Source organism: Poecilia reticulata, linkage group LG2 (genome assembly GCF_000633615.1).
Source record: "Poecilia reticulata strain Guanapo linkage group LG2, Guppy_female_1.0+MT, whole genome shotgun sequence".
In the NCBI taxonomy this organism is placed as follows: Eukaryota; Metazoa; Chordata; class Actinopteri; order Cyprinodontiformes; family Poeciliidae; genus Poecilia; species Poecilia reticulata.
The window spans coordinates 27,390,065-27,408,325 of NC_024332.1; the positions used below are offsets into that span (position 1 = coordinate 27,390,065).

General features: G+C 36.2%; 1 protein-coding gene across 1 annotated transcript; it reads left to right on the forward strand.

Annotated features, from left to right (window-relative positions):
* The first annotated feature begins 2,268 nt into the window (after nucleotides 1–2,268).
* Nucleotides 2,269–17,237, forward strand: ankrd10b (ankyrin repeat domain 10b). The gene is made up of 6 exons (XM_008401647.2): nucleotides 2,269–2,621; nucleotides 3,299–3,451; nucleotides 5,110–5,201; nucleotides 13,498–13,763; nucleotides 14,686–14,793; nucleotides 16,719–17,237. Exons 1-6 carry the CDS (start codon nucleotides 2,424–2,426, stop codon nucleotides 16,907–16,909), a joined length of 1,008 nt encoding a protein of 335 aa, XP_008399869.1. The 5' UTR covers nucleotides 2,269–2,423; the 3' UTR covers nucleotides 16,910–17,237.
* Nucleotides 17,238–18,261: the final 1,024 nt, after the last annotated feature.

Consider the following 18,261-nt stretch of genomic DNA (forward strand, 5'->3'; position numbering starts at 1 on the left):
TGTATTTTGGAAGTTTTAAATAGTAATTGAAGACTAAACTAGATGTGTTTATATCATTCTCAGTAAAGAAATGACTAGAGCTATACTTATCAAAACATTTCTATCTAGATTCAGAGAAATAATAAAAATCTCTAAATCAACTTGATAAACATGATGGGGATCATAGGAAGAGAGACAACCCATCAAAAAATCTGACTTCTAGAAGAAACAAGTGAATTTAAGCAATGGGGTGTTACATTATCTGCAAGATCTGAGCTGACGAGTTGAGTTGACAAAGAATGTTTTCGAGCAAACTTTAAAAAGAGAGAGAGACAGAGAGAGAGAGAGAGAGAGAGAGAGGCTGATTTTACACCAACAACAACAACATGTGTAATTTAGCCATTCTAAATTACACATGTTGTTGGGCAAAAATCTTATATCTCAATTTTTTTGTTATTTTGTTTTCCTTCCTGTCTTGATTACTCTCCACGTCAGTCCAAGGATTTGATGATATTTGTAGTGTCAAAGTATCAAAAATAATTATTTAACAATTAAATGGTATAAATTTAGATTTAGAGTTGTTTTTTTTCTTCATGTTTGGAAATAACAGGCGTACAGTCAAACTGTATAATGGAAGTAAAGTTTCCATTATACGCAATGCAATGAGTTTGGCATTGTTGGTTAGGACTGAGAGGATCTGCCTGCCCTCTAGGGGTGAGAAAACAAATGGACAGGCAGCGAGTGTTGCCAGGGAAACAGACATGCGCTGTCATAGCTATGTGGTCAGTTAAACAGACATGCGCAGACACCCATTTGGTCAGGGGAGCAAAGAGGACCAATCAGGATGAAGCAACTGCGGAAATARAAATGAGAAGAAAATCCTTCGGGAYTACTAATTTACAGACAATGGAAACATTGAGATACAGCATCTCTTCATTGAAAAAGTCAAGGTGAAGATGGCAGCAAGACATAAACTAACAGGTTCAAAAGAAAACCATCATCATAAAAGTTAAGGATGAAGAGAGAAACAAAACATACTTAATGTAGTTAATACAGGACAGAAAGGGAATCTTGAGTTGATCCTTTCAAGCTGCTAACCTAAAAACAGCTAAGAAAGGATTGAAAGTATAGATTATACAAACTTTTTTTTCAAAATCATCATAGATCAGCCTGAATGCATAAGACTTGCAAAGAAATACCTACTAATAACAAAATTTATTTGAATCGTTGATTTAAAAAAAACATCACTCTGAGCAACCAGGTCCTTTAGCAATTATCTTCTGTGGCCTTGTGGAAAGGGCCTGCTGGACAACTATCAAATCAACAGTTCTTCCCGTGATTGTACTGCAACAACACAAAATCTTACCAAGCATTGCATCTAGTTGCTTGTGCAAATATCTTAGTACACTTGAAATAAGATCAAACTAACTTACAAGTGATTTTTTATAAAGATATTGGAACTTGTTTTAAGTCAATAATGCATTAATACTGATGAAAAAAATATTAGYTCCACTGGTAGATTATTTCACTTGTAAATTGAGAAAAATATAAGTAAAATAATCTGCTAGTGAAACTAGCACTTACAAATTAAATCATGAGTTTTATGAGTTACTTCCATAAAAAAAAGTTCACATGTCTGGCTGAAAAGTACTTTTAAGTTAAATTTTGTCTTATTTCAAATGTATTAAGATATTTACACTAGAAACTGAGCCAAAAATTCTTTTAAGTGACTGTGACTTCTGATACACTGAGAACATCTTAGAGGCTCTGGAAACCTTTGCACATGCTTTGATTTAATCAGCTGATAAGGACATAAGATTCTAATGTTTAACTATTTTCTGARATATTCAATTATGGCTTTTTATTATATTTAGGCCATAATAGTCAACATCGCCAAGACATGAAATTAATCTTTCACTCTGTGTAATGAATTTGTAAACAACTTCCTGAAATGTRTYCCAGAAGATATAAATATTCCATATAAAAAGACAATCTCAAGWTGGAAAACACGAACAACAATTACACACAATAAAAAGACATCCACTTACGATAAGTGGATTTTATTTTCCCAGTTGCTTTAATGCCGCGCCCTGGAGTGGTGGAAATATTAAAATTTACATTTATACTCAAGGAAGGAAGCCCAGAGCGCCAAGCACACAAGATCTAAGCCGTTCCAGTGGAAGAGGAAGCCTGTGAGGAGAAATCCAGTCCAGAAATCCAGTCCAGAGTTCGCAGCTCTCTCAGGGCTTCTCAAGTTTCACTCCGGCGGGTGCTGCGCTCTTTGTGTTGTCAGGCAGAAACACTCAGTAGTCAGGGTGGCGCGTGTGCTCAGACAGGCACCCCGGCAGCTCACACAATTAGACAATAACTAGAAATTTCCCCGTTTTCTCTGAAGTAGCTGGCTACTGTCAGTCACTATTTTTTTTTATCCCCGTTTTGTTACCATGTCTCTGGGAGTGGAGTCTGGATTCTCGAGCGAGGAGGTGCTGAACAGCCGCTTCCCTCTCCACCGGGCTTGCAGAGATGGAGACGTCGGTGCCTTGTGCTCGCTCCTTCAGTGCACCTCAAACCCAGCTGACCTTACGGTTGAGGACACTTTCTATGGCTGGACGCCCATACACTGGGCCGCTCACTTCGGAAAGGTAGAACTAGCAAAAAAAAAAGACAAAAAACCCCGATTTAATTGAGTAGTTGTCTATAAATGGAAAATCTGACTGGTTGTTTGAGCTCCGTGACTTGAAGCTCACATTTCTCGGCCATTTCCTGGTTGAATTGAACGAAGCCATCGTTAATCGGAGCAAGAAAAACCAATAGTGCTCATTAGCTAATGTTTTTCCAGCTGATTTTTTTTCTGAAATGTTTTACATTTTGTCTCCGTTTTGTGCTTAGTAATGGTAAATAAACGGAGACTGAGCGGGAAAAACTAAACAGCTGCTCGTTAAACGACGTATTGTAAAATTGTGGGAAAACGTTACAGTTAGCTAACATGACCGACAATGACTAACTTTTACTTAACATTATCCGCATTWTGAAGCACTTTCCATCTTATTTATGTAGAAGAAAGGATTAATTTGAACATACACAACACATGAAAGCATCTTTTAAGGCTACATGTCGCTAATTCCTGTACATTTAGTCATGAATCTGTGCTCAGATTTGCATTTACAAGAGTCGTACTAAAGAAATACCGGGGCCAGGCTGCATGCCCAAATCCATCTAGGCTCTACAGACTGTATCACACTTGTCCACACCTGCCCAGTGTCTTACAAAGCAGTGCATAGGTTTCTCCTTGCAATCTAACCTTCTTTTCAATGCACAGCTGGAGTGCGTGATGCGTCTGGTTCAAGTGGGYTGCGGSGTGAACTCCGTCACCTCCAGGTTTGCACAGACGCCCACTCACATCGCTGCCTTCGGGGGCCACCCTGAGTGTTTGCTATGGCTACTTCAAGCTGGTGCAGATATTAACAGACAGGTATGACGCCAGATGCGCACACATCACACAACATGAATAAATACATTTGCGGTTTGTTCAGTGCAAATTTCCAGCTCTCATTTCCTGAACATTTGTGCTGCAAAGTAACTGCAGAGAATGGCCAATAGGAGAAATGGAGTGAATGAAAAGAGCAGAGCAGATCTTAGATGATCCCATCAGAGAGGATAATCCCATCTCGGGGATCATTGCCTTGGACGTATTTCTACTTACTCCAGACTTGACCTATATTGACATGAATGAGTGTTTGTCACATTTTCTGCAACACAAATTCCCGTCAGGCACTTTTGCGTTTTGCTTTGTTCCTCTGCTCTCTGTGGGATTTTTATGCACTCRGGCTACATTTTATGCTCTGCCGCTCTGCCGAGAAGAGATTGGATTAGTAGGTCACAATGACATAACATATTGTCGTCATCGTGAAGCCCGCTGATCTCTTTAGCCCTTGAAAGTCCTCTGCATTTTTGTCGAATCGACCTTCTGAGAGTTTGAGGTTTGGATTTAAGGTGTTTGTTTCAGCTGACTGCTGCTGGGAAGCAGAATGGAAAAGTATCAAGAGTGTGGCCTACATTGCTTTGTGGTTAGTGGCAAACCCTCTGAAAGAGTCTGTTTCCCTTCCTCCATTCGCAGGCTGACAAATGTAACTGTAAATGTGTGTGGGCGGTGTTGATGTCTGGGTGAAAAGTTCAGACGCAGCTCTGTCGAGTCACGCACCGTTATAATTTTTGGAGCATGGTCTCAGATGTGTAGAAAGAGGATTCCAGAAAGCATGTACAGGTAGAGATCCACCTACCAATTAGTCAAACTTTCCTCAGTTCGTCGTTGGAGTCGGTAAGAAATACATGTTCTAAAAATCACTATCATGTTTTTTTTTTTTTTTTTTTTTTTTATGTCCTAATTTGAGAAATGCAGAAGGCGGGAAAATCCCGCCGAAGTGTGTCATTGTGGCTACCAGACACGTTGTGGTGAATATTACATGCAAAGAACAAAGTAAACCGTCGGGACAAGATCCATGCCATGTTCACGATGTGTAACACTGAAAGAAAATCTTTTGATTGCTAYATAATCAATTCATAGTCACGTGCTAGCCTTCTGAATCATAATCAATGTGCCTAGAGATTCCCACCACTAATGTTGTTGATCTACTTTTTTTAATTAAATAAAAAAATTAAAGGAAGGGACATRTGCTGAAGAAGGGCTTAATCTTTTAGGTTGTTCAATTTTGAAATCAAACTACTACCTCTGTCAAGAAACCTTCCACAAATTTTTCTTTCATGGCCAGTTTTTTGATTATTAAATTGATATAATAAAAGTGACTTTAAATGTGTCGCAGTATTTAGGAGTAAACAAATAGATTGGAACTGCCACATCAGACCCAAATAATCTGTAATACTGGAACCATAACCTGCTGGCGTTATCTGGGTAATTTTCACTACCTTATGCTCAGGTAGTGAARCTTCAGTTTGTTGCTCAATATACTTATCATTCTAGCCTCTGTAGCTTTCAAAACGAGTAATCATCTAATATTGAGTCCAAAATYCACTTTTTTAGCCTTTAAAAATACATTTAAAGTCACTTTTTAAACCTTCTGAATTGTCCAGGATCTGATCTCTTCTAATGGAGCTTCTCTTGTCATTTTTTAGGACTATGTGGGCGAGACGCCCATCCACAAGGCTGCTCGAGCGGGCAGTCTGGATTGCATCAATGCTCTCTTGATTCAGGGAGCGAAAGCTGAGTAAGTCCTGACATCAGTCTCGTCCACATTTCTTTTCCTCTTTTAATATCCAACATTTCAGTTGCACCTTTACAAGGGACCACCATTACATTTAAATTCAAGACGGCAACATTTGGAAGCTTACATTTTTGCATTAGTTCTTAAGATATGAGCGCAGCTGGATAAATGAAAGAATCTACAGATTTGAATAAAGGTTTTGCCAACAAATTGCATTTGTTAGTGAAATGCAGCACTTGGCTGAAARTGAGAATCTCCATTTAAACTTTTGATGTTAAATCTATTTGACATTGAATGTGTAACACACTGAGTAATATCTTTTTTTTTTTTTTGTAAAAAGAAATACATTTTGTAAGATCTAAAATACCACTTTGATCTGCTACAGTGAGTTCAGTTCAGTAGCAGATACTGAAATTGGACTGAAGWGAAGGTCTTCCTAAAGTGTGCTGAAGATTTATTACACAGTAGTAAACGGCACATCTTTACATTTGATGAAGAGTTGAAATGTTGCTTCAGTCTGAGATATTTAATCTTTATCATCTCTAGATTGATCACGAGATTTGTTGCTCATTAACACAGAGCTGATGTTGCTCCCTTGGAAATGTGATGTATTTTGTTATTCCTTAAAATTGTTGTTTATAACAATTAGCATTAAGTTGTCCTTTGTGTAATATTAATACTAACTAACATAGATTAAKATAATCAGTAAAGTTTAAAAGTTGCATTTTTAGTATGCTTAAAGGAAGAAAAAAGCATCTTCTGAATTCTGAGAAATAAATCCAAGTAAAAGTAGAATATTAAGTTTCACCTGCACCTTTGATCTTAACGAAGGATTTATAATTTCAGCGCAGCCATTGCACAAAGAAAAGGACAACTTAATGTAAAGGTTGATAAACTGTTGATTATCTCTTAGATTATGTTGCATGACATTTGTTAAATTAGAGTGTGGTTTTATTTAACATTGTTTTTCTAGTGTCTTACATACACAACTTTGACTGGATGACCAAATGCACATTCTTTTCTTTTAAGCAGCTTTACTCCTAATTTCTAAAAACGTTGCAGGCTTTTTGTTGCACAAGATGAAATTGCAGAGAGATGAAACTAATTGAGCCGCCGGTTAAATTCCTTCAAGTGCTTAGAAACACAAAGACTGTCATTGTTATGTGTTGAAAGGAAAAAGAAAATATAGATAACGCTGATTGTCGTCATCAAAACCACACCTCGTGCCAAGACGGTTCCATTCACTGGAAACATTTAGTGATTGATGTAGCCGAAGAATGAAGAAAAAGGTACACCTAGTTTTTTTATTTATTTCTACCTGCAGGCAAGCAATTAAATAATTTTACAATAAAAGTTTTTTTCTCTTTACGTAAAGGTGGTTTAAAAAAAACAGGTTTACAGTATTTTAATTTCTTGAAATGCTGCAAAGAAAATGTTTCTTGTCACTCAGCCAGGTTTTAATAAACGTTTTAGCTTTAGTAGCAAGTCTGTCTGCATTCCTTTAAGAACATAATGGGTAACATTAAATAATATTTTCATCTATGCTCTGTTCTTTTGGTGGATGCATCCTATTTATTTCCTCATCTAATCTGAAGTGTGTTTTTTTTACCTGCACTTTCATCTTCTGCAACAAATGTTCTGCTTTTTTGCTTTGAAGAGACATTACAGTATAAAAACTTGAAGCTACCAGGGGGTTTACAGAGGGAACGTTTCTGCTTATGCACCTTTAGAGGTCTAATATTGCTGAGCTTCTTTTAATAATGTGTCAAATATAGGAAAACACTGTAGAGAAGAGAATTGGCTGTTGTTGGAGATGTACTGCAAAGAGGCCAAAAATAATATTTAACATCAATATAATTTGATCATGTTGAGTCTTTTGTTCCTTCTTTTCTCGAGTACAGATAAGACATAAGTTATGACAACATTTCTTGTTAAAAGGTTGTAGACATACAGATTTTTTTATTTTTATTTTAAAGCTTTTGAAACCTACAATATAATACATGTATTTACATTAAAATATGTCCAAATTAATTGACATTTACCTTTTTCTCCAATGCTTAATTTTCATGTACCAGTTACTCTAAACCCGCCTGGTTGCTTAGATTATTTTAGTCGGTAAATGTGCATTCGTTCAAATGTTTTCAGTCTAGTGTTGTGTGCATTTGGTCATCAGTTGATGAGTTTTATTTATGATTAAAATGTTATTCTTTTTTCCCCTGCAGATCACAGATATTTAGTTCAGTCTTTTATGAAGTCTGTCTTCTGTTTTTATTTTTATTTTTATTTATGATTGAAGATTATAGTGGAGGGAAAACTGGGAGGAACATTACAGCACACAAGGTGGGATTGAGGCTCATGACAAATAATTTTTCTTAAATGAGATTTAAGTAGATTTAAATATTGGAGACACTCAGTAACTTTATTTAATGTAATTCTGTCAAAAATCAGACATTAAATGTCTAAGATGGGTCTGTTTAGGTAATATCCTCAAAAAACAATTTCTGTTTGAGAGCTAGAAAGATCTCAGAATATTATTAAACATTATTTAGTTAGAACAGTTTTTTGTAAACCAATACATTTTTATGCCAAGATGAACATTTTGAGAAATTCTTTATTTCRAGTCTTTTATTGATTCTCTGCATAAACTTCTATGATAAAACGTATTTAAATATTTATCAGTCAGCAAATACTTTCCACTTTATTCAAGGAACTCGTCCATAGCTTTTGTTTTGGTTTAACACCAGAAAACCGTCAATTAGTTGGACCCACAACAGCAATTTATTAAAATAATCAATTTATTGCATCACACAAATACATATCTTACATGCACCATTCTGAGGCTCCCGTCAGAGAGGAGTTCAAAACCACTGAAACGCAGGCTGTTGTTTTCATCGTTGTCCTTGTGCAGGACTTCTTGACTCAGTTTTATTGCAGCACTTGATATTGTTCTGGATTCCTGAGTAAACAACCTTTGGTCTCAAGATTTTTTTCTTCATGCACTTATTAATCTTCAAAGCCTGCAACCAACCATCTGACTTGTGAATTCACAAAAAGAAATAATTCACCTTTTTATCAATAAAAGATTCAGTGTATGCCTTGAATACTTGGTAAAGAGTGTTCACAAACTCAGCCTTTTGATGTTGGAGGAAAAAGAAAATAAAATAAAAAAAGAATTAAATTGATTAGATTTTTATTTTATTTTTATTGTTAAAATTTGTAAGATTCCTCCAATATAAATTGAGTAGTGAGGATTTTTTTTCAAATGGCACCTAATGGGTGATGCGGAGCTGCTCTAAGGGCTCTGATTTTATGGTTAAGAATATAAATGTAATATATTTTAATAAAACMTTTCCTATAGTAAAACTGAAAGACCCACAACAAAAATATGATCAGTATGATTTCTAAAGAATCCTTTAATAAACCTAACATATCTTTATTGTTAAAATATCTACAAATTTAGTTTCCTGCAATATTTTCYTGACAGAGATTTGACTTTGGACTTAGCAAGCTTTATAATAAGCTTCTTAGAAGAAGTAAGAGTTGTATATAATTAAGATTTTATCTTCACACATTCTGCATTTATTGGACAAAGTTCTACGCAAGCATCTTTAACTTCACCAAATCCTTTTGTTTTTGAAATGTAATAATAATAAAAAAGATACTTAATTATGCTATAATTTAAGTAGTTTGCACACTGAAAAGCAGATAAGTCATTCATCTCAACATTGAACTGTAGGAGGCACTGCTGCGAAGATAAAGCCTTTACAAAGAAATTAAACGGGAAGTATGTTCTTACTACATAATCTGCTTTTATTTTAAGTACTTTAGAAGCTTTGTGATGCTTAAAAAATCTGTAGACTTATTTTGTAAATTTATATCACATAACTTGTATTATAGCACAATAAATAATTAAAAATAGGAATCCATAAGACAAGAACAACTTTGTTAACTATTGTAATATCAGTAAAATCCCTACAGTCTTGCACAATTTTGGCAGTGAAACAAATGTTGTTTTGCATCTTGACTATTAGAATACCAATAATCATGCCATATGTTGGTAAATCAGAGTTGTTTTCATAATTCCTGGACTTCCCTTGGACAGATCTACTCCTAAGAGCTTGAAGAACATCAGAGTTTTTCACTCTTGCTTCTCTGCTCACCTTGAGTTACCCAGAGGTTCTCAACATAGTTGAGACGCTTTGAGGTTTTCTAGCCTTAGGTCCAACAATTCAGCCTCATGATCTTTGAACCACTTTAATCATTACCATCATGCTGACAAACGAAACGACCATGACTAACTTTGTTCCCGAACCGATGAAAGAAGTTACACTTGATCCCACACTTTATTCTGCTGTGTTGCTGGGCAGAAACGTGACTGAGCCAGCCCCAGATTTAGATCGTACCAAGATACTTCAGTGTTGTCATGACAGAGACAGAACTCCTGGCAGCCCTTCACCTTTTCTTCTTGGGTCAAATAGTTTCAAGCTCTTCCAAACCACAAGAAGGATACCATGTTAGTTTCCAGGCACATCAGGCAGATTTTGCCTCTATAAATTAAGGCTACATTAACAATTCATCATAAGAAATGGCTTTTCACCAATCTTCTTATGTCCACCCTTGTACCTCCTGATTGTCATGGATGTCTTTGTTCTCTTTGTCAAAAAAAAACTTCCACCTGAAGCCCTTCCCTTTGTGTGTGGATCCATTCATTCCCATCTGGTGGTGTTCAAGCTGAACCTCTTACCTCAAAGTTTTTCAAGTTTTAGAAAATGGTGGCATGACAGCGGCATCGTTTTCGTTGGAGGGAACCACAACTTAAGCAAGACGATGCAAAACTTGTTGCTGTTTTTTGTTATAAAACTTGAAGTGATTTCAGCTGGACTCTTTCTCAGCTTTCCAGCTAAAGATTTTGCTAAAATTCAATAAAGCTCTTGAAAATGACTATATTTGTTGGATCACTCCACTTGTTATGTTGGAAACAACGTGCAATCTCGTCAGAAAAATTTAGATTGCAAAACCACATTTGTGTCACTGCCAGAACTCGTGACTCGGATTGGATTAAAAACGGTTTAGAAAGTGATCAGTCATAGTTTGCATTTGTCATGAGCCTCAGAGTATTAGGGTTGGTTCAGTAGTGAGCTAGCTGCAGGCAGGACAGTGCTGAGAGGCTGCCAGTGCCGAGTTTAGAGCAGCTGAGCGAGATGAGCATCATGTACTGACCTGTTTAATGCTAACATCATCCTGTTGCTATGGTTATTCACTGTCATTTCACTGTACCAGATGTCTTCCTTTATACACAGAAATGTTTTCTTTTGTCTGTCACAGTATTAACCCTATATAATATCATAGTCTGTTTTGACATCTAATCTTTGTCACCTTTTCCTTTATGAAAGTGACAATAAGTTACAGAAGAAAAACGTTTGCTATAATGTTAACAAAAACGGAACCATACATCTTAATGTTTTGCAGCCATTGAATTGGAAATGACTTGGTTTTTTCAAGTAATCCTTGAAAGGGGGAGAATAGACACTGCTGAGTCTGCCCCGTTCCCTGGGATAGCCGCACTGTTGTGGCATTGAGTGTTCTCACTATCGCTTCCTATCTACACACTGGCAAACTGTTGAGGTATTTCTTGCGGTGATTGGTTTTAATGCTAGGTTTTTTTAATGAATCAAAACTAAAGTTGTTTTTTTTGTTTTTGTTTTTTTAGACCTGCATGCTTTGCTTATTTATCCATGATTGTTCCTGTACTTAGACAGTTTTTGTTTTTGTTTTTGATTTTTATAATTTGTTTTTGAACTAACCATAAGAGTCCTTTATATGGACAGGTTTAAATCACGTGAGTCCCATGTCAAGATGTAGCATGACCGTAGGCTACCTCTGGGAGGTTAGACAATAGTTAGCGAAGATGCATACTGTGTGCTTAGGACTGAAAAGCAAAGCATACCAGGCATTTACAAAGAATTAACGCTTCCTTTTTTCTTTTTTTTTATATAATCTAACTCAAATCTGGATGATTATTGATATCCACCTTGTTCTATCAGTGTTTTCTGTAGATGTGAGGTCTCACTAAAGGAATACCAATTTAAACCAAAAGGTTGAACTTAAATTTAGTTTTAAAGATGTACAAGATCAAGTTAATGCTTGACATAAAACTTAACAACAAAGTAATGTTGGGCATAAAACTGCAGCGGCTAATATGGAAAAGAATATGAAATTCCTTATACTAGAAATTCCTGACGTACATTTTTCTCATTTCTGTAAAATGTAAATACTTAAAGCTTTTCAGATACTCTTTGGGTTGCATATTTTAAAACATTGTAGCAATTATTTTGTATTTATTACAGTGTATTAAATAGGAATTCTTCATATGCTGATGACAACCTGATTTTAGACTGAATTTATAATGAGCGCTACAAGCTTAAAAGCTGGTTCCCTAATTTACCAGAACAGAAATCCCTACTGAGATGTTTCACTTGTACTGACAAATACATTTTTCAAAGAAAGGAGTGGCCATTTTAAAAGACAATGCCACTTATGTTTATAGTTAAATTTAACTGCACATGGCTTCAAGCAGTAGTGGATGTCAGTGGAGYGTTTGTATTCCTGGTGTGAGACCGGTCCATCTACACGAGTATTTCTTGGATAAATCCCATCTTGTCTCGGAAGCGTTAATTTTAAATGGGGACGGGTAATGTGCAGCAAGTTTTTGTGATTTTTTTTTTCTTTCTTCTTTTTCTTTTGTTAAATCTTGAATTCATTACAAAATGTTTTATCATGTGCACTAGCTTTTGAACTGTTTCATTTTGCACTACTGTTTAGATAAGAATGCAGAGAATGAGTTATTTCTAATCAGAAATGAATGACGAAACAGTAACTGTGCTTTAAATTCTGCTACGTGTGGAAGCCAATGTAAATATTGTTAACTTACACAGGTTACACGTCACTAGCGTTGTTTGTAATGTTTTCCTGTAGTGCATTTACATTTTAAATAATAATAATGGAATAGAGGTAGATATAGTTCAGATTTTTTTAACTCTGAGCCATTTATTTGCTCAGAGAACCGGCTTTATGATGTGTAGGCACAGAACAGGTGCGCTATAGTTTTATTTTCTCAAACAGAGCAAAGAAATCCCAATTATTAAGCTGAAAGTAAACTAACAGTAACTTTATTTAGAATAGATGCACATGAGTTGTTTACAATTTTTATAGCTGTCCATCCTAACAGGTGAATAAAATAATTGTTTTTCTAAAGTGCTCCCTACAAAAGGACACAAATTATGCCTTAGATTTTAGTTTTAGTTTTTACATTGCTTCCATACTTCAGAGGCACAAACCTTTCGTCTAAAAATTGGAGGAAATTTCTGGCACAGCACTGTTTGTCCATTCATTATTGCACTCAGAAAATTCCTTTATTTCTGCTGCAGCTGGACATGATTAACACAACTGCTTACAGACTGTAATTTAAATTATGAATGTACAGGTATGACTCTTGCTGTTCCCTTGTTCTCTTGTCTTAAGAGAGGTTTTAAATTAGACTTCCTCAGCCGGAGAGAAGATGTCAGAATCCTTCATGCTTGACGATTGAACTTTTATCTTGTTTTATTCCCTTCCTCCCTCCGGTGGAGAGATTTGTCGAAGGAAATGATCCTTATGAATGACGTGTAGACATTTCCCAGTCTTGATCGTCTTTGAAGAATCCTTCGCTTTCACAGCTTTTCTTGTTGGGAACGCTTCAAAGGAATTTGGATGCCAAGCCTCTTGAGCATCATCGTAATCATCGTCGGAAACAAGAAAATGGAGTTTCATTCAGTTCCTTGATAACTTTTTTAATCTCTTGCAAAGAAGCCTTTCTCCAGAAATGTTCTCCTTTTGAACGCGATGTGTATTCATCGTCTTCAGTTCCCTCGTTCGCTTTGGAGACACAAACTGAGCATAAAAAATGTCTCCAGTTGTCCTAATCATGTCCTTTGGCAGCAGATGCGTTTCCCTAGTTCTGTGGAAACTGGGAAATGAACGAACTTCTATGTAAAGTGCAGTTGATCCGAAGAGGATCAGTCGTCATCTCTCACGAAGATGACGAACAGTATGAGACAGGGAAGAGCAGAACAGGCTAATTTTCCACATCTATGAATGTCTGTGTGGGTATTTGCTGAAATGCTGTCTGTCGGTGTGTGCGTGCGGGGGATGTATGCGTGCGCTTGGGCTTGTCTCATGTTGTCTTATGTGTTTTTGTTTTTATTTGTGTAACTCAAACGTGCAGTGAGTGCTTCTGACACTCCTTCTTCCCGTTGTGCAGCATGAGGAATGCCAATGGGCTGACGGCTGCTGACCTGGCCCACGCACAGGGATTCCAGGAGTGCGCTCAAATGCTCGCCAATGCCCAGAACCTACAGCAAAACATGGCGCAGTTCCTTAACGGGGCTTTTTTGAACGGCGTGACCCAAAACGGGGGCCACGCTCACGCCACCATCCAGGGACGCAGCTTCTTGAATGGTGTGCCCAACAGGAAGAGGTCCTTCGAAGGAATCGAGGCAAACCCACTGAAAAAGTCCAGACCCAATGGTGAGATCACTCAACTAATGTTTCTGTTGCTTTGGGCTACCTTTTGAGAAATGTATAAATATAAATGTGTATTATTACCAAGGCCACTGTGCATTATGGGCTATATGCAGATGTGGTAAAAATGTAATCTGCAGAAATTCCCAAACAATTTACAATTCAGTTCTCCCAAAAATTATTTCTAATAATTYGGGAAGCAAGTTTTCACTACTGCAAAAACATTTGACAGATTCTTAAGTTTTCTTCTTTGATAAATATGATGAAAAGGCTTGTAAGCGTTGCGTAAGTGTTTTCTATTAACCATGGTGTTCAGAGTATGGCCCGGTGCCCGACAGGACCCAATTAACTTTGTGTGGCTCCAGAYAACAATTCAAGAACGGTACAAATCTGTCTTGCAGTACAGGTAGATGATATTTTTTGATGACTGAAGAATTCTTTTTTCCAGAAACTGAAACATTAAAATGGAAGATGATTTTCATTTTGACTTGTACTCAAAAGCATTTTTTTTTAGTTTAGCAGGAAAMMCCCCCCTAAATTTAGCTGTCTTTTTAATCAGAACAAAAAAGCGCTTTTATTTAATGATTATGATAAAGTTTGGACACTGCTGCATTATAAACTCAATGTAGTGCCACAGATCCAAAATCAGTTGGATAAACAATCACAAAAATATGGTGTGAACAACATTGCAAAACCAGATAACTGATGTTTTTAATCAAAACCAGCTGAGACTTTTTTTATTATGCAGTGATATTTTATTTTATGAATTTTATTAGCTCAGAATTTTTGCACTGCACAAAAATGAATCGTCCCTAAAAAGAGGGAGAAAGTCAATAAGCATAAGTTCTTAAGAACAGCTCTTAAAATTGGTATCAGAAAAATACAAGTTAAGATTTAATTTCTAAAAAGCTATTCCGTCTGTTCTCAGGACTGTCTATGGCAGCTGGACCGCAGAACGGGAGTGGGCCAYTAGGTGGCCCCGGCGAACCCCAGATGGAGAGCATGAACATGGAGATGGCGCCAGCTGTAACCTCAGGTGGGCCTGGAAGCTTTGCATTTGGGCTGAATGGGTTTGCCCCRCCTCAGGGGCCGTGGCCGGTGGATCAGTGTGTGAACCAGGGGCCGCAGGATGAGTCGAGCCCTGCTGCTAAAGAGCTGGAGGTCATCACTGTGGCGTCAATGCAGACTCCATGTCGTTGCACTAACTCTTATGCCTACCTGTAGAGGGAGCTGTGYGTGCGTGYGTGTGTGTGTACTGGTCCACTAATATAAATTGTTTGTATTATCAGATCTACCTGTTCTGTGATTCGCACACAAGGGAATGACTTAAATTTGAAAGATGTGTAGAAGTGTGTGTGTGGTATGTTTCATAATTACCTATGTAACTGATATTTGGATGAATATAACTTTTTTTTTTCTAGTTGTACATCTTATAAATTTATATTTCTTTCCAGTTTACCCACATGTAATCCATTAGRTTTATATTTWAAGTCTGATTTTGTTTTGCACAATTTTATGGAAGTACTTGTGCCCCTCAAGAAGAGATAAATGATACCTTCAGAGTTTGTTTATTTCTCTCAAGTCAACTTTTGGGAATTTCCTGGATTTACAAATTTGACTTTTAAATTTAACTTTTAAAGAGATGGATAAATCTTGTGTTTACTCACATAACAGCTTGGGGGGGAAATGCAGATTTACATTTTATTTATTTCCATTTACAAAATCTGTAAGTACAAGTTTTAAATAAATSTATTGCTCGGCCACTGCTAGACATATGTATTATTGGTAAAGCAATCCCTCRTGACATTATACAGTAACCTAAACTATTTTATAATTTCAGCCAAAGCATATCCCAACATGAATGTAGCTTTAAAAGATAAATAATCCTCCTGCCTTTWGTAGTTGGTAGCTTTTAAAATGCTATTYGGGCTTGATCCCTCTAGTTGTTTCTGATCTGGCTTAAATACTACATACTGTATATTCTGTATGTTGAGTGTTTTTATTCAGTAAGCAGGGCTTATTTGTGTCATTATGTCACAGAATATCTTATGTAATTATCAAATTTAGTCATCTGTTTTACAGTTGTGTTAAAGCAGCTCCAGGAAGATTGCTTGGTTTTCAGAAAGCCTTACATCCTGAGCTTTTGTTCAACAGTTTTAAAAAAACCCTATCCATTATTTCTCTCCTTTTTATAGATGAAAAGCTTTTTTTTTCACTATTGGTTGCTGTTCTCCATGTCGGTGGTGTTTTCTGTTTATACTTTTATATGAARGAGGTGAGTGTATTTTGAAAATGCAGCTCTTTGTACTTAGCAGGTTTAGCTTTGTACTTGACTGTGTGAAAGCATTAAATGTGGATGGTTTTTATAAACATGATGGTGTTTGCCTTTGTTTTTTCATGCTTCAAATCATTCATTGTATTTTTTTAATCTTTTTTTTTTTTAATGGCTTTTAAATATAAGAACAAATGAGATATTATGCATTTTCTCTAATGCTAATCAGCTTTGCTTCCGATACTTTGTGGATTGCCAGGATTTTAAATAAACTTTTTTGGGAAATATCAATAAATCCAGTCATGTAAAGCAAGGACTGACTTTTCATGTGAACATGACCCACTTTTCATGTGAACATGACCCACTTTTACCAAAGTGTCTGGTCAAAGCTTGTCGAGTGGCGTCAGGATCTTGGGTGTATTTCGCAACTTATTGATCATATTTTGTGTGGAATCCAGAAAGTTACAGAACAGTTTTTTTTTTTAGTGCTTCGAAACTGGGTCGCTTACTAGTCTAATTTTATAACTGACTGCTGGTACCTGAATACTACTATATTTTAAAGTTGTGCAAAACAAAATCAGTCCAGATTTTACCTGCATCATATATAATAAGCAGGTTTAATCAATGTGTATTTGCTTTTTTTTGCTTTTTTTTTTTTTTTTTTTTTTGATTACTGTTTTTGTTTACAGTGGCGGGTGAGAGACACTGCGGGGATATTTCCTCAAGTAGCCCAACAGCAGGAATGATCCTTGGTCAGCACATCTGCAGTGAGCTCAGTAGCAGTGTTGGCAGCCAGGTGGAGCACCAGAAGTCTGTCAAAGCAGAGCAGATGTATGACCATACCCTCTACAGCACCATGCTTCTTTACCACGGATGCTAAAGTGACAAGAATGTAGATCAATTTTAAGCATTCATCTGCCTTGAAGCCACTGAGTGGTCATGTTTTTGCTTTTTGTGCTTTTTTAAAAAAAAAAATGTATTATTGTAAGCAGAACGTATATGGACACATGAATGAATCATAATTTTTTTGTCAAACACCTRAGCCTGTGTGTTTGGTTATGTTGCCTATGGTGTTCAAAAAAATTAAAGGATCCGTGACAAAGCACTGCCAACACTACAGATAGATTTGTTTCAAGTTGATGTTACCTAAACCAGTTTAAATACATTAATTGTATATCGATACAGAATTAAAGAGTTTTGCAAACGTTCATGTTTTCTTCCCCGATTTATTTTTTAGATTGTTTAAAGATGAACGATTTTTAAGATTAATTAGGTTTAGTTTGGTGCAGTAAAGTGCCAATGTTTAGAGTAGAGGAAATGACAAACTGAAATGGGTGAAGCCTAAGAAATACCCCAAATGTAAATTTACAGCACAAGCATGACTTGCAATCGTTAACCTTTTATATAAAATTTGCTCGACTATTTGAATTTTTTCAGCATGTTTTTCTGTTGGTACAGGTTTATTTCACCTAGTGGTACCAGTTAAGTTTTCTTGTCCTAAAAATGTTTTTAGTAAATGGTTGTTCAAGTAAGATTGGTATGGATTATTGTTTGAAAAAACTGGGAATACTTTGTATATTTGTGTTTTGTTTTATTTTCCACTTCTGGAAAATAATATAAATACATAACATTTTACAGAATTTTGGTCCTTTATAAAGGTTTTTGGGCAAAATACTAGCCCAGACTATGTTACAATATACTGAGGTCATAATATACCAAAAAAAAGTTTCATGTTGATATTTGAATGGTATTTACCATTCAAATACCAATGGTAAATACCATTCAAATACCAACAGAGTATTTCATTGATTGATTTTTCGTTATAATCTTTACAGTTTTTACCCAGAGCACAATAATGCATATTTAAATGGTTAAATAAATGAATTAATGTTCTGGTCCTGGCCAGCTCATGGACTGAAATTCTGATTCACATGTGAAAGAGCAGATAATCAATAGGTTCACGTGTAAGGACACACCATACCTGCCAGTGGGAGCGAACGTCATCATCACTGCGCTGCACTAACGTCACGTTTCTGTGGTGACGCCTCCTGACAGCAGATGGTATCAACCATAATGGCGGGGGTGTGGATGGAAGTTATTTAAAATATCATCCCATAAGATTCAAATATTCTGTGTGAAATCCGTATTAACAGTGCTTAGATATATGTTTTATTTGTTTTATTTAATATAAATTTACATTCAAAGGCTACATACTGCTTGCAACTAGTTTAC